Below are 19,738 nucleotides of genomic sequence, written 5' to 3'. Positions count from 1 at the left end.
TTGCAATATGCAGATGACACAACCTTGCTTTCTGAAAGTGAAGAGAACCTGAAGCACTTACTGATGAAGATCAAAGACCACAGCTTCCAGTATGGATTACACCTCAACACAAAGAAAACACAAATCTTCACAACTAGACCAAAGCAATGTCATGATAAATGGAGAAAATATTGAAGTTGTGAAGAATTTCATTTTACTTGGCTCCACAATCCACACCCATGGAAGCAGCAGTGAAGAAATCAAAAGACCTCTTTAAAGTGCTGAAATACAAAGATGTCACCTTGAAGACTAAGGTGTGTCTGACCTAAGCCATGGTGTTTCCAATCCCCTCATATGTATGGGAAAGCTAGAGAATGAATGAGAAAGACAAAAGAATGATGCCTTTGAATTATGGTTTTGGCCAAGAATATTGACTATACCATGGACTGCCAGAAAAATGAACAAATCTGTTTTGGGAGAAGTACAGCCAGAATGCTCATTAGAAGCAAAGATGGGGAGAGTTTGTCTCACATACTTTTGGACCTGTTATCAGGTACTACCAGTCCCTGGAGAAGAACATCATGCTTGCTAAAGTAGAGAGGGTGAGTGAAAAAGAGGAAGGCCCTCAATGAGATGGATTGATACAGTGGCTGCAACCAATAATGCTCTCAAGCATAACAACGATTGTGAGCATGGTGCAGGACTGGGCAATATTTCATTCTGTTGTACATAGGATGTCAATGGGTAGGAATGGACTCAAGGGCACTTAACAACAACAACAGTGCTGTTTAAGAAAAAATACCACAAGTGGGTGGCTTCAAAAAAATTTTTTTTGTTTCGATTCTGGATGTTAAAAGCCCAAATCAGGGTTTCAGTCACGTGAATTCCTTCTCTGGGCCTCTCTGCTAGTTTCCTGCATCTGCAAGGAATCTTTGGTGTTCATTTCACTGTATTGTCTTCCTCACATGTCTTCCCCTTATGTGTGTGACTGTATGCCTATTCCATTTTTTTTGCTTTCGGCAGAAAATATGTATAATGGATTTAACCATCTATTTATTTATTCTTTGGATTTTTTCTCCCTTAATGTCTTTTTAATTTGTTTATCGATTATTTTATTTTATTATTTTGTACGTACAGCAAAACCTACACCAATCCAACAATTTCTACACATCAAATTCAGTGACATTGCCAACATTCTCGGAGTTGTGCAACCATTCTCTCCCTCCTTTCCTGAGTCGTTCCTGCCCTATTAACGTAAACTCATTTCCCTGTTATGGTTCTTATGCAATCTTTCATTTTTCTATTGCCAGTTTGATCCCATATAGATAGATCTTGGAAGACCATAACCCTCAAGGCAGGCAATCATTACTAGTTAAGCTAAACTATTGTTTAGTTTTAAGAAGATTTCAGAGTACATTTTTAAGGTTTAAATATTCTCAGGGCAATAGTTTCAGGGTTTCATCCAGCTTCCATGGCTCCATAAAGACTGGGTTCTATGAGAAGGTGAAATTCTATTCTGCCTTTCCCTCCCTTTTGATCAGGATTCTGCAATAGAATCTTTGATCAAAATTTTCAGTAATGATAGCCAAGCACCATCTGGTTCTTCTGGTCTCGTGGCAAAGGAGGCAGTTGTTCATTGAGGCAGTTAGCCACACCTTTTATTTCTTTCTCCTATTCCTGACTCCTCTTCTTTCTCTGTTGTTTCAGGCAAATAAAAAAAACCCAATTATTGTGCCTTGGCTGGCTGCCTGCAAGTGTTTAAGATCCTAAGCACTATGAAATGAACTAGGAGGTAGAACAGAATCCCTAAACATATTCTTAAGCCAATTAGTAGGGATGTCCCATGACACCATGACCTTAAACCTCCAAACCAAGGAAACAAATTCCAGAGGTGTGTGGTGTTAGACAGCAGTCTCAGCAACTACTCTTTTTTTTCCTTTATCATCCTTGTAAACATACCTATTACACAGGTTTTGCCAGTTGTACTTTTTGCAGGTATACAAGTTATTGATAGCAATTAATTAGCTGTGCAAACCTACCCTTAAGCAATGTGTTTTTTCCATCACTGTAGACTGAAACTCAGTGGTACATATGCAATAACCCCCTTTCCCCCTCCCACCTGCCCCTAATAACCACCAATAAATGTTGGTCTCTACACATCTTCCTGTTGTTCTCTTTGTATATGTGAGGTCATACAGCATTTGTCCTTTTGTGATTGTCTTACTTCAGATAGCGTGATGTCCTCAAGCTCCATCCATATTGTAGCATGTGTTAAGGCTTCATTTCTTTTACTGGCTGAGTTGTACTGTACTGGATGTATGTAGCACATTTTGTTTATTCACTCAGCCATTGGTGGGCATTTAGTTTGTTTCTGCCTTTTGGCTATAGTGAATAGCGGTATAATGAGCATTGGCGTACAGCTATCTGTTTGAGTCTCTGCTTTGGAGTCTTTGGGCATAGACCTAGGAGTGGATTTGCTGTGTTCTATGGTAGTTATGAGTCGGAATCGACTGGACGGCACTGGGTTTGGTTTTGTTTTTGTTCATGGTAGTTCCATTTTTAGTTTTTTGAGGAAATGCCACCCTGTTTTCCACAACAGTCGTACCATTTTGTATTCCCACCAGCAATGGTTAAGGGTTTCAATTTCCTCACATCCTCACCAACATGTTTTATTTTCTGTCTTTTTAATCTTAGCCATCCAGTGGGAGTACAATGTTATCTCATCGTGGTTTTGACGTGCATCTCTGTGATGGCTAATGAAGTTGAGCATCTTTTTTATGTTTGGTGGCCATTCGAATGTCCTCTTTGGTGAAGTGCCTATTCCAGCCTTTTGCCTGTTTTACGATTGGGTTATTTGTCTTTTGTTGTTAAGTTGTTGAAGTTTTATATATATTTTGGTTATTAGGTTCTTATTGGATATATGGTTTCCAAAGATTTAGTCACAATCAGGAGTTTGTCTTGTTACTTTTTTGGTAAAATCTTTTGATGAACAAGAGTTTTATTTTTATGAGGTCCCGTTTGTTTCTTTTTTCTTTTCTTTTTGTTTTTTGTGTTTTTGTTGTTATATTAGATAAAAGCTAGGCGCAATCATCTTGCCCTGCATTTTCTTCTAAGAATTTTATGGTATTAGTTTCCACGTTTAGGTCCTGTCATGGATTGAATTATGGCTCCCCAAAACTGTGTGTATCAACTTGGTTAGGCCGTGATTCCCAGTATTCTGTGGTTGTCCACCATTTTGTGATTGTAGTTTTACGTTAAAGAGGATTAGGGTGGGATTGTAACACCTTACCAGGTCACATCCCTGATCTAATGTAAAGGCAGTTTCCCTGGGGTGTGGCCTACACCACCTTTTATCTCTCAAGAGATAAAAGGAGATGGAAGCTAGAAGAGAGGGGGACCTCATACCATCAAGAAAGCAGTGCCTGGAGCAGAGTGTGTCCCTTGGACCTGGGGCTGTTGCGCAAAGAAGCTCCTAGTCCTGGGGGAGATTGACGACAAGGATCTTTCTCCAGAGCTAATAGAGAGAGGAAACCTTTCCCTGGAGTTGACACCATGAATTTGGACTTCTAGACTACTAAACTGTGAGAAAATAAATTTCTCTTTGTTAAAACCATCCACTTGTGATATTTCTGTTATAGCAGCAATAGATAACTGAGACAGGTCCTTAATCCATTTTGAATTTGTTTTTGTATATGGTGTGAGGCATAGCTCTTGTTTTTATTTTACTGTACATGAAAATCCAATTTTCCCAGCGCCATTTTTGAAGAGACTCTTTTTTCTTGGACACCCTGGTGGCATAGTGGTTAAATGCTACGGCTGCTAATCAAAGGGTCGGCAGTTCGAATCCACCAGGAGCTCCTTGGAAACTCTATGGGGCAGTTCTACCCTGTCCTATAGGGTCGCTATGAGTTGCTATCGACTCGATGGCACTGGGTTTGTATTTGTTTTGGTTTCCTTTTTTCCCATCAAATGGATATAGCACCCTTGTCAAAATTATTTGATCATAGATGTGTGGGTTCATATCTGGGCTCTCAATTGTTTTCCATTTGTCTATGTGCCTATTGTTAACCAGTACCAGGCTGTTTTGATTACTGTAAAATAGCTTTATAATATGTTTTAAAATCAAGAAGAGTGAGTCCTCCTACTTTGTTTCTCTCTTTCAACATCGTTTTAGCTATTTGGGGTCTTTTACCATTCCATAAAAAGTTGAAGATTGGTTTTTCCATTTCTGTAAAGAAGGCTGATGGAGTTTTGATTGGGATTGCATTGAATCTATAGATCACTTGTCGTACTCTTGACATCTTAACAATAGTAAATCTTTCAATCTGTGAATATGAGACAGCTTCCCATTTATTTAAGTCTTCTTCAATCTCTTTCAGCAGTGTTTTATAATTTTCATTGTATAAATCCTTCATATCTCTGGCTAAATTTATTCCTAAGTATTTTATTCTCTTGGATGCTAGTGTGAATGGAATCCTTTCCTTAATTTCCTTTTCAGATTTCTCTTTGGTGATCTATAGGAACCCAACCAATTTTTGTTTGTTCTTTTTGTATCCTGCAACTTTGCCAGATTCCTCTATTAGCTCTAGAATTTTCTTGCAGACTCTTTGGGATTTTCTGTATATAGGATCATGTCATCTACTATAGAGAGAATTTTACTTCTTTTCCAACGTGGATAGCATTTTCCTTTCTTTTTCTTTTCTTATTACACTGACTAGGACTTCTAATACAATATTGAGTAGAAGTGGTGAGAGCATGCACCCTTGTCTTGTTCCCGACTTCCAGGAGAAAGTTCTCAGTCTTTCTCCATTAAATATAATGTTTCCTGTTGACTTTTTATGTATGGCCTGAATCATATTGAGGAAATTCAATCTTCTTGAGGGATTTTATCAAGAAAGAGTGTTGGATTTTATCAAATGATTTTTCTTCATCGTAAAGATGATCACGTGGCTTATTTCCTTTGTTCTATTGATGTGGCCTATTACATTGATTGATATTCTACTGTTGAACCATCCCCGAATTCCTGGAATAAATTGACTTGACCATGTTGTATAACTCTTTTAATATGCTGTTGGATTCTATTTGCTGGTATTTTTTGAGGATTGGTTGTGTCTATATTTATAATAGATATTGGCCTTTGAATTTCTTTTCTTGTGGTATGTTTGCCTTGTTTTGGTATTAGGGTTATGTTTGCTTCATAGAATGAATTAGGTTTTATTCTTTCCTTCTCAACATTCTGGAAGAGTTTAAACAGGATCGATGTCAATTTTTCTCTAAATATTTGGTAGAATTCTGTGAAGCCACCTGGTCCAGGACCTTTTTTTGTTGGGAGATTTTTGATTGCTGATTCAATCTCTTTCCTTGTTTCGGGTCTGTTGAGACTTTCTATTCCTCTGGAGTCAGTTCGGACAGGTTGTGTTCTTCTCAGAGTTTGCCCATTTCATCTAGGTTATCCAGTTTGTTGCCATATAGTTGTTCATAATATTGTATCATAATTCTCTTTATTTCTATTGGTTCAGTTGTAATATGTCCTCTTTCATTTCTTATCTGGGTTATTTGCATCTTTTCTCTCTTTTCCTTTGTTAGTCTAGCTAATGGTTTGTCAATTTTTTGATCTTTTCAAAGAACCGACTTCTGGATTTGTTGATTCTCTTTATTGTTTTTCTGTCTTAATTATATTTGTTTCAGCTATGATCTTTTTCTTTCCTTTCCTCTGATAGATTTAAGCTTACTTTCCTCTTCTCCTTCTAGTTCCTGAAGTTGTTGAGTTAGGCTGTTGATTTGAGATCTTTCCTTTTTCTTGTAGGCATTTATTATAAGTCTTCCTTTGAGTATTGTCTTTGCTGCATCTTAAACATTGTGGAGTGTTGTGTTTTCATTTTCATTTGACTCTAAGAAATTTGCCATTTCTCTTTTGATTTCTTCCTTGACCTGTTGGTAGATGAATAGTGTGTTGTTTAAATTCCATGTTTATATATTTTCTAATCTTTTTCTTTTATTGATTTCTAGCTTCCGTCTGTTGTGGTCAAAAAAAATACTTTGTGTAATGTCAATCTTTTTAAAGTTATCAACATTTGCTTTGTGACCTAACCTGTGGTGTATCTCGGAGAATGATCCATGTGCACTGGAGTAGAATGTATATTGTGCTGTTGTTGTGTGAAGTGTTCTATATATGTGCGTTAAGTCTAGTTGATTTTTAGTGTCATTCAGGTCGTCTGTTTCTTTGTTGATCTTTCTAGATGTTCTGTTCAAAAAAGAAGTGATATGTTGAGGTCTCCAACTATTATTATAGCATTAACTATTTCTCCCCTCAGTCCCACTAGTGTTTGCTTTATCTATTTAGGTGCTCTGAAGTTGGCTGCATATATGTTTATGACTGTTAAATCCTCTTGATGGATTGACACTTTTGTCACTACGTATTATCCATGTTTATCACTTCTAGCAGATTTTGTCTTAACGTTCAGTTTGTCTGATATGAGATTCTCACTCCAGATCTCCTTTTGTTATCACTTGCATGGAATGCTTTTTTCCATCCTTTCACTTTCTACCTATTTGTGTTCTTGGGTTAATGTGTGTGTCTTGTAAGCGCACAGAGTTAAATCATGTTTTTTAAGTTCCTTCTTCCACTTCCATTCTTCTGAGTGGAGAATTTACTCCATTTATATTCAGTGTATTTACCAATAATAATGACTCTCTTCTGCCACTCTATTATTTGTTTTTTGTGTGTCTTAAACCTCCTTTGTCTTTATCTTTTACTGCTGCTTGATTCTGTGTTTTATTGGTTTATTATGGTGAGACATTTTGGTTTCCTTCTCCTTTCTCATTTTGTGTCTTTTAAGGTACTTTTAGTGGTTCCCCTGAATATTACATTTACCATATTGAATTTGTAACATTCTATGCTACGTTGGTAGGAGTTTCAGTGTGTAGTGGTTAAGTCAGTTTGTTTGCTTACCGAAAGGCTGGCAGTTCGAACACACCAGCCGGTCTGTGGGAGAAAGATGTGGTAGTCTGCTTTGATAAAGAGCTACAGCCTTGGAAACCTTATGGCACAGTTCTCCTCTGTCCTGTAGGGTTGCTATCAGCCAGGATCAACTCAACAGAAATCAGTTTGATTTTTTGGTTTATGATAAGTTGGTACCAACTTAACTTCAGTGACGTACAAGAAATTCTATACCCGTGCCATTTCTTTCCATCTTCATTTTGTTGTTGTTATCACCATGTGTTTCTATTTCATGTGTCGTGTAACTTAATTTTATCTTTGCTTTTTAGTCATGTGTTATTAAAAAGCATTAAAGTCAAAACACTTAGATTTGTCAATTATGAATACCTTATAAGTAGCCCTTATACTTGATCATGCAATTCCCTATGGCTTTGAGTTACTTTCTAGTGTCTTTTCCCTTCCATCTGCAGAATTTCCATTAGTAATTTTTCTAGGATCAGTCTGGTGGATATGAACTCTCTCAGCTTCTATTTGTCTTGGTTTATTTTAATTTAACTCTCATTCTTGAATGGCAGTTTCATGTGGTATGGCATTTTAGTTGACAGTTTTTTTTTTTTTTCCCCCAGAACTTTAAATGTATCATTCTTATTTGGACTTCAATATTTCTGAGGAGAAATGAGCACTTAATCTTATTGGGAATCTTTTGTATGTGACTGTTTGCTTCTCTGTCACTTCTTTCAGGATTTTGTCTTTATGGCTACTTTTTCAGAGCCTAGCTATGATGTGTCTTGATGTAGATCTCTTTGAGTGATCAAACTTGAGATTCTTTGAGCTTCTTGAATATGTAGATTTGTGTCTTTCATCAGACTGGAGAAAGTTGTTGTCATTATTTCTTCACATATTTTTTCCGTCCCTTCCTGTGTCTTACCACCTTCTGGATTTCCCATGATGCGTATGTTAGGTCTCTTGGTGGTGTCCCATAATTTCATTTAACTGGGTTTAGCTTTCTTGAGCTTCTGTTCTTGTTGCTCTTCAGACTTTGTATTTTTTACTATCTTATCCTCTAATTCACTGATTCTTTTTTCTGTCTGACTAAATCTATTGTTAAAACATTCCATGTGTTTCTCTTTTCAGTTATTTTCCCTTTCAGTTGCAATATTTCTGTTTATCTCTTTTTGTAATGCTCTTTGTACTTGCATTATTTTCCTTATTTCTTTTGTATCTTTGTATTGTTTTCACTTAACACTTAAATTACATTTAACATTTTTTTTTTTTTGTTATCAAAATTTGTATAGATGCAGGCCGACACCCTCCAAAGTGTTCATTTGTTTGGGCTACTGTTTCTCTTTTCATCGTGCGTTATGGCTTTTTTGTTGTTGTTATTGTTCAGTACTGGTATTTTTAAGGGTATTAACTTTCTCATTTTTCCCCGGTATTTGGTGTTTTTGCCTGTACTGCTTTCTGCAAAAAACTCTTAGAAGGGTGGGGCATCCGTTCTTTGCTGGGGCCACTTCCCCAGCTCACAGTAGCTGCTGGTCTGCCTGATTAGAGGGTAGAAAAGTGACTAATGGAGATATAATTTTCCTGTTATATGCCACTCATTGTTGATTTGTTGATTCCTGCCTGTCTGCAGTTCCCCACTATTTTCTTCTGTTCCCCAGTTCAGAGTCCCTCAAAGCAGTTCACTGTTTCTTTATTTCTTGTTGTCTTTTGGGGGGAAGGTTTAAATGATGGTCTGTTTATGCTGTCATCTTCCCAGAATCCCCTGTGCCTATTCTGCTCTTTTTATATGACACCACTCAGAAGTGATCAGGTTTATGACCCTCCCTACTCTCGTGAACCCCCTTTAACATGATAAAAGAAAAGCATTTCCGAACAGCGTCATACGTATAGGTACAGGGGTTAGAGCTTCAACATAATTTTGGGGGGGCACAACTCAGTACATAACAGCATCCTATCATCAGAAGGGTCTTTCATCATTCTAAAGACAATGGGCATATTTCCTCAATGAGTGTCTAATAGAAGTCAAAACACGAACACTAAAATTTGACATTAGAATCAATTAGATCAAGGACAGTTGGTAAGTGAACTGAATATTTGGTGTAACTTCTTTGCTTGCAAGCTTTTGAAGTTGCTCCAGAAAAAGTGGTTGTCTGTACTGTTGAACTCTAATCGATGCTGTTTGTTTTCCACATCAGGTAAGACCATTTACTTCATAGCACAACTACCCGGAGTATAGATCTAGACTCAGTGAATCAGTTCAAGACAGCTTATTACTCAAGCTCAAAAAACACCAGGGACGTTAGCATGGTGGCACTGTTCCTAAGTCTTGTAAGGTATCTAGACAGGCGTACATGGTGGCATTGAATGGAAGGCACTATAGTTTCACTGAGGAACCTAAGGCTATGGGTTCTGCACTTTTGTAGGAAATTATAAGCAAGTTTGTTCCCTCTCCCGGGGTGTGAGTAATCACACAGTTGTCACGATTTCTTCATTTTGACCCACATACTTGCCTTTGTTACTAGCTACAAAAATGGCTCAGGGTCAGACGTTAGGTTTTGCAGCCTGGCACACTCGGTAAGGAAATGCTGGGAGCTCAGGGACAGGGCAGATTACCTCTACCAACAACTCCCTCCAAATCTATTCTCAATCTATTTGCTTTCATTGGATATCAATTTTTACATCACAATAAAAAAGTGACGGGACACTTTATGTACCAAAGAAATTTTATGTATCGCAGAAGCTGAGGAGAAAGAGAACTTTGATCTTCCTTCCCTCTAGAAATGAATTAATATAGCAACTATTATCCCTTCTGAAAGCATGGAATATCTTTCACTTATATATGGATCTTAGTTTGATTTATTTCATGAGAGTTTTGTTGCTTTTCTTATACAGATTTTGTACATTACATCCTTGTTTCTAAGTCATTCATTTTTTGAACGCTAATTTAGAAGGTGTTGTGGTTTTAATTTCATACTTCAGTTGTTCATTGTTAGTATCCAGAAAACCAGCTGACTTCTGCATATCAATCTTTTATCCTTCAACCTTTCTACCATTACCTTGAAGTTCTCGGAATATGTTTGTCAAATCTTTGGTGTTTTATACATAGACAATCATGTCATCTTTGAACAAAGACAGTTTTATTTCTTCTTTTCCAGTTGTTCACCTTTCAAAAAATTTTTTTTTGTTAAAAAATTTTTAAGGTGCTAACATATATATATAACAAATACTTGCATTTTAATTTCTTTTGAGTGTACAATTCTGTGACATTAATTACACTCACCATGTTTTGCAACTATCAGCAGTACTCCTTTTTGAATGTTTGTCATCAGTATAAATAGAAACTCCGTACCTCTTAAGTAGTAACTTCCCTTCTCCCTCTTTATCCAGCCCATGGCAACCACTAATAAACTGTAATCTGTATGTATTTGCCAATCTAGATATTTTGTACGAGGGGGATCACACAATGTCAGTTCCTTTGTGTCTGACGTATTTCACACAACGTAATATTTGTCCATGTCTTAGCATATATCAGAACTTGATTTCTCTTTAGGGCTAAATAGTATTCCACTGTATGTATGCAGTATCTTTTGTTTATCCATTGATGTGTCGATGGACACTGGGTTGTTTCTATCTTTTGGCTACTGTGGATAATGCCACAAATATAGAGGCTTAAAACAACAGAAATTTATTCTTTTGGAGGCTAGAAATCTGAATTCAGGGCATTGCAAGTGCACACTGTCTCTCTGAAGGCTCTAGGAAAAAATTCTTCCTTGTGTTTTGCAGCTTCTGGTAGTTCCAGGTGTTCTTTGGCTTGTGAGAGGAAACTCTACCATCTTCACATGGCTGACATTGTTTTTCGTTACTGTCTGTGTCTCTTTCTTTTTTTGAAGAGACATCTGTCATATTGGATTAGGGCCCACTCTACTCTAGTACGAGCACATGCTAACTAATTACGTCTGCAAAGACACTATTCCCAAAAAGGTCACATTCACAGGAACTGAGGGTTGAAATTTCACCATCTTTTTTGGGTACACAATTGAGCCCATAACATGAATCAAGTGCATGAATGGTGAGAAAAATGTTATTTCATTGGCTAACTTTTCATCACTAGTCCCCAAGAGGAGGCTTCCTAGCCTACCCTCACTTTCACTTTCTTCCCTCATAAATGTGGCAATGGACTGTGACAGATTGGGATGGAGGGCTTTTGGATTCCCTAAGTCTTGAAAGACTGTTAGGCAAAATAAGTAGGATGAATCAGCCTATCTGATATGCATTCTTTAGTCACACTACAAAGGAGAGATGGCTAGAGCAATAGTCTTTATTTTTTTCCAACAACATGTCATGTTCATATGTGCACTACTCTCCCAAGGACGCCCAGAATTTGAAGGTCAAGCTGAAGTGCAGATCACTATAGGTGCTATGATGCCTAGTATTTCAGTGAAAATATTATCTCCTTCTAGAAACTGGCTTGCAGTGTACAAGAATGTCAAAAGTCGTGTTGAAAACACTGCACTTATAAATATTTTTATTTTAGAAGTCATTCCTAAGTCAGAGTGAGTTACTGAATCATGGGGGTTTAGAATTATACTCTGGGATGTGATTCTTTTACCAAAGAGATCATGATTTTATGAGATTGAGAAATTCATTGTCTATGATCCAGAGCCCTCACCACCTGGATTTCCTTATAACATAGTCAGGAAACATGAATATCACCTGCCTCTTTGTCATGGATTGAATTGTGTCCCCCCAAAGTATCTTGTCAACTTAGCTGGGCCATGAGTCCCAGTATTTTGTGATTGTCCACCGTTTATGTGATTTCCCCATGTGTTGTACATATCCTATCAGTATGATGAAATGAGATGGATTAATGGCAGTCATATTGATGAGACAGGCAAAATTATACAGTGTGTTAAGCCAATCTCTTTGAGATACAAAACAGAGAAGTGAGCAGAGATTCAGGGGGACCTCATATCACCAAGAAAACAGTGCCAGGAGCAGATCATGTCCTTTGGACCTGAGGTTCTTGTGCTGAGATGATCCCAGACCAAGGTAAGACTGATGACAAGGACCTTCCTCCAGAGCCAGCATAGAGAGAAAGCCTTCCCCTGGAGCTGACGCCCAGCGTTTGTAATTCTAGCCTACTGCATTGTGATAGAATAAACTTCTCTTTGTTAAAGCCATCCACTTGTGGTATTTCTGTTAAAGAAGCTCTAGATGACTAAGGCATTCCTCTTTCCCATTACAGTAGTTATCTCCCTCACCATCTACTTCTTCTTTCTTCTGCTTCAGTAGAAATCTACTTCCGTCAGAATTTTTGGCCTGGTTGAGTTAAGGAAACAAAGAAGGTAAATAACAGAGACCGAAGAGGATAAGACTATTTATGCAGGAAAAAAAAAAGCTTTATTGTTTTTTCCAAAATGACAAAAATAGTGCCTTTCCTTGATGACCTATGGACACATCTCTGGCTGAGTGTGAGTTGCTAAGCAGCATGGATTTAAGCAGAGGTGCTGTCTCTCATCACCAGCATCTGAGATGTTTTCTGCATCCTATCCACAAGCAGGGCCTTCTGGAAGAAGTCATGACAAAGGCCACCTCATTAATACTCGTCAGAAAAGGGAAAATTCGGGTGGTCAATAACACTAGAAAGAGAAAGAATAGCACACAATGTAGATTCAAAGACTATTTCAACAACAACAGTGGTTCTATGAACCTAGCCTTAGGATGAAGTTTTTTATTAACTGGCTGCTTGTAAAGTCTGCATTTCTTAGTTTATAAGCATGACTTTTTAGTAAATATATTTAGAAAATAATAATTAAACAATTAAAATTATATTCCCAGGCCTGGAACTTAACAGGAAGGGACATACGAAATGTACAAACATATTGCCCTCCCTTAGCTATGTCTCTCAAAAAAGCAAAGAGACATCCTGTGTGTTTTCACTTGAGTTATGACTGAAAGCAGAAACTTATCTTCCTTGTTTTAACAAGTGTAAGTCCATGTTCATGCTCAGCACTAATAAATATTTTAGGATAATACAGATTGTTGAGAGCAATTTCTCTCTACTTCACTAATTCATTCATCTCCTAGTAACTGCCTACCACACAATGTCTATTCCTTTTTTCAGAAATAGATACAATGACATGTGTAAGATATGGTTGCATCTCCAACAGGTTTACTATATAGTGAGCTCCCTAAATATAATAACACCACAAAGTAGAAAGTGATAGAAAATGATTAATTGCAATTACAATATTTAATTAATGGTAGAAATGACTGTTTCCTGCTTTTTCTTTGCACCATTTTCCTAGTTTTCCGTATACTGTTAAAAATATTACCAACGATAATAATATACCTACCCATTTTTGTGTACTAATGATATGTCACTGTGCTAATCCCTTTCACAGATGATCACTTTATTTCTACTATGAGTTAAAATTCCTACAGCAGAAGGAAACACTTCCTGGCTTTCCCTCATTTATAATGAATGTCCTTTTCAGAGTCCTATCATTTAGATCATGTAGGAATAGTAAAGATATTTTGTTGGCTAAAAGTGGTCTCTGACATTGAGGGGTTTTGTTTCCACACCCTTTCTTTGGTTTTAATCTCTGTTCTCTTAACCTTCTTCCTCCTTTGCATTGAGAGCTCCATATTTCAGAAAACAAAAGCCACAGGTGTTCATACACAGGCCACTCTTTCAGGACGCAAGTGCGGTGTCTGGGCCATGAACAAACACAGAAGGGAAAGGAACGCAGAGATTTGAAAACTACTGAGACGTAAAATTCACAAAATCTAAGGGAGTTGATGGAAATTTCTGGCTTGGAACAGAAAGCTAATGGAGATGCCTTTGAAGAGGTTTGAGGAACTGAGCAGGTTTTGGGGAAGACAATGATAAAAACAATTTTGGAAACATTTCATTAAGTGACAACACTAATATCCAAAGCATATGTCCAGTACTTTGTTGTAGAGATGAGAAGCATACATGGAAGAGTTCAATTCACCAATGATGTTGGTTTTCTCTGGAAAATTATATGGAGTAGAGAGAGCAGAATACTGGTGAGCTTCCAAGCTGACTTGGGTCCCTCTCACTCTTTTGCTGGTTCAGTGAACAAAGCTTTGGCATGAACCCAGTCTGAGAGTTTCGTGTAAGCTCCTGTCTTATGTCTTTCCGGTACCGAGGTAAATGTTAAGGACTCTCCTACTTTCCTCACCTGAAAATTAATTAAAGCTAATATCTCTACCAAATACGTACGTGTCAAAGGTAACATAGCGAAAATTTCTGTTTAGGTCGTCTAGGACCTTCATGTCTTCTGAAGTCAACTGGAATTCAAAAACCTTTCAAGAGGTAGAGAAAAAAACTTAAATTATTTTTAGACTGTAAAATTCCCAATCACTAATACACAGGAGAGTCATTAATATAGACAAAAATATGTCTAGGTTCAGAAATCAATGAACAAAAATCAGTGAATTGTCTGAATCCTAACAAACAGCAGTTAGAAACTAAAATAGAAGAAAAATTCCACTTATATTGGTGGTAATTAGATATATTGCCTAGAAGTAAATTTATAGGAAAATATTAGCTATTTGTGAAGAAAATTTTAAAATACTCTCAGAGAATATTTAAAAAAGGGTTAAATAGATTGAATAACTATCTTTTTCTTACATAGGGAGACAGTATTACAAAAGTGTTATTTGTTGTAAATTAATCATTGCTTTATCATAATTAAAAAATCAGTTACTTTTTTGAGACTGAAAAAAGGGCTCTAAACCAGATGAGACATTGGTTACCCTGGGATAGTTAAACACTGGGACATTCCCAGGTGAGTCAAGACTTATGATCTCCCTATCCTTGAGCCATTTGCCAAACCCTCCGATAAGGCTACATGTTTTATTTTGTTTTGTTTTAAGAGATTGATGGATAAGGCTCAAAGAAGAAGAGCAAAGGCTGGAGTGTTCTCAAAGTTGGAAATTTAATAAGATTGAAATAAGTCAATCACAAAAGGAATGTTCTCCAGAATAGACCATATCTTAGACCACAAAGCAACTCTCAACAAGATCTAAAATGCTGAGATAATGCAAAGAGTCTTCTTTGATCACAATGCCATAAAAGTAGAAATTAATAAAAACAAGCACAACAGAAAAAATCACATGCATGGAAACTAAATAACACCTTGCTTAGAAACCACTGGGTAACAGAAGAAATCAAAGATGGAATAAAAAAGTTTCTGTAAGCAGATGAGAATGAAAACACATCAAAGGAAAACCTTTGGGACACAGCAAAAACAGTGCTCAGAAGTCAATTTATAGCAATAGATACACTCACTGTAACAGAAGAAAGGAAGAAAATCAAAACATTAGCTATGCAATTTGAAGAAATAGAGAACAAAGAAAGAAGCCCACAACCACGAAAAGAATGGAAATAATAAAGATCAGAGCCAAAATAAATGAAATAGAGAATACAAAAACAATAAAAGAACCAACAAAGCCAAAAGTTGGTTCTTTGAAAGGATCAACAAAATTTACAAACCACTGGCAAAACTGACAGAAGAAAAACAGGAGGGGAAGCAAATAGCACAAATAAGAAATGAAATGGGGGACATTACAACAGACCCAACTGAAATACAAAGGATCATAACACAGTAGTATGAAAAACTATACTTCGACAAATATGAAAACTGAGAAGAAATGGACAAATTTCTATAAACACACTACCTACTTAAACTAACATAAACTGAGGTCGAAAATCTGAACAGACTCGTAACAAGAGAACAGATTGAAATGATAATAAATGATAATAAAAAAACACCCAAATTGCAAACCAATCTGTTTCAAGATGATAGATGCAAAAATTCTCAACCAAATTCTAGACAATAGAATTCAGCGTCATATCAAAAAAATAATATACCACGACCAAGTGGGTTTCATATCAAGTATGCCAAGATGGTTCAACATGAGAAAATCAAACAACATAATCCACCACATAAATAAAACAAAATATCACATGATCATCTCATTCAACACAGAGAAGTTATTCTCTAAGTCCAACACCCATTCCTGATAAAAACACTCAATAAAACAAATAAGGAAGTGAAATTCCTGAACCTAAAAAAGGGCATCTATACAAAACCAACGACCAACATCATTCTTAATGGAGAGTGGCCGAAAACCTTCTCCCTGGGAATAGGAATAAGACAAGCATGCTCTTTATCACCGCTCCTATTTAACATTATGCAGGAAGTCCTAACTAGAGCAATAAAGCAAGAAACAAAAATAATAAAGTGCATCAAAATCAGTAAGGAAGGAGTAAATCTATCTCTATTTGCAGATAATATGATATTATACATAGAGAACCCGGAAGACTCCACAAGAAAACTATGGAACTAATAGAAAGATCCAGCAGAGTGGCAGGATACAAGATAAACATGCAAAAATCAGTTAGATTCCTACATACCAATAAAGAGAACTGCAGAAAGCAATACCAGTTATAATAGCCCCCTAAAAAAATTAAAGTACTTAGGAATAAATCTAACCAGGGATGTAAAAAAAGGCCTGTACCAAAAAAAAACAAAAAAAGAAAAACAACAAAAAAAAACACTACTGCAAGAAACCTATATAAATAGAAAAAAGATACCACACTCATGAATAGAAGACTCAACATTGTGAAATTGTCAGTTCTACCCAAAGCAATCTACAAAAACAAAGCAGCCCTGTCTGAATACCAACAGCATAATTTGAGGAGCTGGAAAAAGAGAACCTATAGACTGGGAAAAAAGTTTTTGGCTAGGACATATCTGGCGAAGTCCTAATCTCTAAAATCTATAGGAAAATCCAACATCTCTACAAAAAAAAGACAAATTGTGCAATTAAAAAATGGGCAAAGGAGATGAACAGACATTTCACCAAAGAAGACATTCAGGTGGCTCAGAGACACATGAGGAAATGCTTGTGATCACTAGCCATTAGAGAAATGCAAACCAAAACTATGATGAGCTACCATTTCACCCTGACATTACTGGTAGGAATCAAAACAAAGAAAAAAACAGAAAATAACAAATGTTGGAGAGGCTGTGGGAGTTTGGAACTCTTAAGTATTCCCTGTGGGAATGTAAAATGGCACAACCATTTTGGAAAATGTTATGGAGCTTCCTTAAAAAGGTAGAAATAGAAAAACCATACAATCCAGCAATTCCACACCTAGTAACACATCTTGGAGAAATAATAGCCATCACACAAATAGACATATGCACACCCATGTTCATTATAACATTATTGACAACAGCAAAAAGATGGAAACAATCTAAGTGCCCATGAACATATGAATGGATAAACAAACATGGTACATACATACAATGGAATACCTACCACACAATGATAAAGAACAATGATGAATCTGTGAAACATCTCACAACATGGATGAATCTAGAGGGCGTTATGCTGAGTGAAATCAGTCAATCACAAAAGTACAAATATTGTGCGATACCAGTATTATAAAAAACTCATGAATTGATTTACACACAGAAAGAAACAATCATTGATGGTTACAAGGTAGATGAGGGAAAAACTCTAACTAGACAATAGATAAGTGGTAATTTTGATGAAGGGTAAGACAGTACACAATACTGGGAAGTCAGCAAAACCTGACCAGTGCAAAGTCAAAGAAGATTCAAAGGCACATCCAAACTTCCTGAGGGGCCTAGCTACTGGGCTGAGGAATGGGGGCCATGGTCTCGGGGGACATCTAGCTCAATAGGCATAAAATATTTTATAAAGAAAATATTCTACATCTTACTTTGGTGAGTAGCATCTGAGGTCTTTAAAGCTTGTGATCGGCCATCTAAGATACTTCTCTGGTTCTATCCTGACTCGAACAAGGGGGAAGGAAGAAAACCAAAGACACAAAGGAAAGATTATTCCAAGGACAAATGGGTCACAATCAACAGAGCCTCCACCAGCCTGAGTCAGCACAACTAGACGATGCCTGGCTACCACCACAAGAGAGGCTCCTGGACAGAGCTGGAGGAAGATGTAGAACAAAATTATAACTTAAAAAAAAAAAAAAAGTCCAGACTTACTGGTCTGACAGAGACTGGAGAAACCCGAGAGCATGGCTCCTGGACACCCTTTTAACTCAATACTGAAGTCACTCCCGATGTTCACTCTTCAGACATAGATTAGACAGGCCCATAAAACAAACAATAATATATCTGCTCAACCATGTATGCAAGACTAAATGGTCACACTAGCCCAGGGGCAAGGACAAGAAAGCAGGAGAAGAAAGAAAATCTGGAGAAATGAAAACGGGGAACCCAAATTCGAGAAGGGGAGAGTGTTGACATGTTGCAGTATTGGCAACCAGTTTTACAAAACAATAGGTGTATTAATTGTTTAATGAGAAACTAATTTGCTCTGTAAACCTTCACCTAAAGCTTAATAAAAAAAGTAGAACATACATAAAATGGAATATTACAAAACCATAGTGTGTGTGTGTGTGTGTGTATTTGTGAAGGAAGGACCTGGCAGTCTACTTCTGAAAAGAATTAGCCAGTGCAAACCTTATGAATAGCAACAGAACATTGTCTGATATAGTGCAGGAAGATGAGCCCCCCAGGTTGGAAGGAACTCAGAAGACAACTGGGGAAGAGCTTCCTCTTCAACGTAGAGATGACCTTAATGATGTGGATGGAGTAAGGCTTTCAGGACCTTCATTTGCTGATGTGGCATGACTCAAAATGAGAAGAAACAGGTACAAACACCCATTAAAAATCAGAACCTGGAATGTACAAAGTATGAATCTAGGAAAATTGGAAATCATCAAAAATGAAATGGAACATACAAACATTGATATCCTAGGCATTAATGGGCTGAAATGGACTGGTATTGGCCATTTTGAATTGGACAATCCTCAAGTGTACTATGCTGGGAATGACAGCTTGAAGAGGAGTGGTGTTGCATTCATCGTCAAAAAGAACATGTCAAGATCTTTCCTAAAGTACAATGCTGTCAGAGATAGGACCATATCCATACGCCTACAAGGAAAATCAGTTAATACAACTATTATTGAAATTTATGCACCAACCACTAAGGCGAAAAATGAAGAAATTGAAGATTTTTATCAGCTTCTGCAGTCTGAAATTGATAGAACATGCAATCAGAATGCATTGATAATTACTGGTGATTGGAATGAGAAAGTCGGAAACAAAGAAGAAGGATTGGTAGTTGGAAAATGTGGCCGCGGTGACAGAAACAATGCCAGAGATCGAATGATAGAATTTTGCAAGACCAACAACTTCTTCATTGCAAATACCTTTTTCCACCAATTTAAATGGCAGCTATACACATGGACCTCGCCAGGAATCAAATCGACTACATCTGTGGAGACAATGGAAAAGCTCAAGGTCATCAGTCAGAACAAGGCCGGGAGCCGACTGTGGAACAGACCATCAATTGCTCATATGCAAGTTCAAGCTGAAACTAAAGAAAATCAGAGCAAGTCCAAGATAGCCAAAATACGATCTTGAGTATATCCCACCTGAATTTAGAGGCCATCTCAAGAACAGATTTGACTCTTTGAACGCTAATGACAGAAGACCAGACAAGTTGTGGAATGACATCGAGGACATCATACATGAAGAAAGCAGGAGGTCATTGGAAAGACAGGAAAGAAAGGACCAAGATGGATGTCAGAGGAGACTCTGAAACTTGCTCCTGAACGTCAAGCAGCTAAAGCAAAAGGAAGAAATGATGAAGTAAAAGAACTGAAGATTTCAAAGGGCGGCCCAAGAAGACAAAGTAAAGTATAACGACATGTGCAAAGAGCTG

At 37.1% G+C, this 19,738-nt stretch overlaps 1 protein-coding gene across 11 annotated transcripts in view; it reads right to left on the bottom strand.

Moving 5' to 3' along the window:
- LOC126075017 (aldo-keto reductase family 1 member C1-like) overlaps positions 1-19,738 on the bottom strand; it is a 240,869-nt gene that overhangs the window by 168,722 nt on the left and 52,409 nt on the right. For 2 of the 11 annotated variants that reach the window (XM_049882070.1, XM_049882071.1), the window contains 2 exons: positions 14,172-14,254; positions 12,298-12,561 (listed from right to left, as the gene is read on the bottom strand). The exons of 7 other annotated variants lie outside the window; for them this stretch is intronic. In XM_049882070.1, the coding sequence (XP_049738027.1) occupies positions 12,519-12,561; positions 14,172-14,254 (126 nt within the window). In that variant the 3' untranslated portion in view covers positions 12,298-12,518. Of the gene's footprint in view, positions 1-12,297; positions 12,562-14,171; positions 14,255-19,738 lie in introns of those variants that run through there. 2 more of the 11 variants (XR_007517105.1, XR_007517107.1) reach the window with 1 other exon arrangement.

This window comes from Elephas maximus, chromosome 4 (assembly GCF_024166365.1).
Source record: "Elephas maximus indicus isolate mEleMax1 chromosome 4, mEleMax1 primary haplotype, whole genome shotgun sequence".
In the NCBI taxonomy this organism is placed as follows: Eukaryota; Metazoa; Chordata; class Mammalia; order Proboscidea; family Elephantidae; genus Elephas; species Elephas maximus.
The sequence above is the reverse complement of the archived record's forward strand: the minus strand, read 5'-3'. Positions and strand labels throughout refer to the sequence as shown.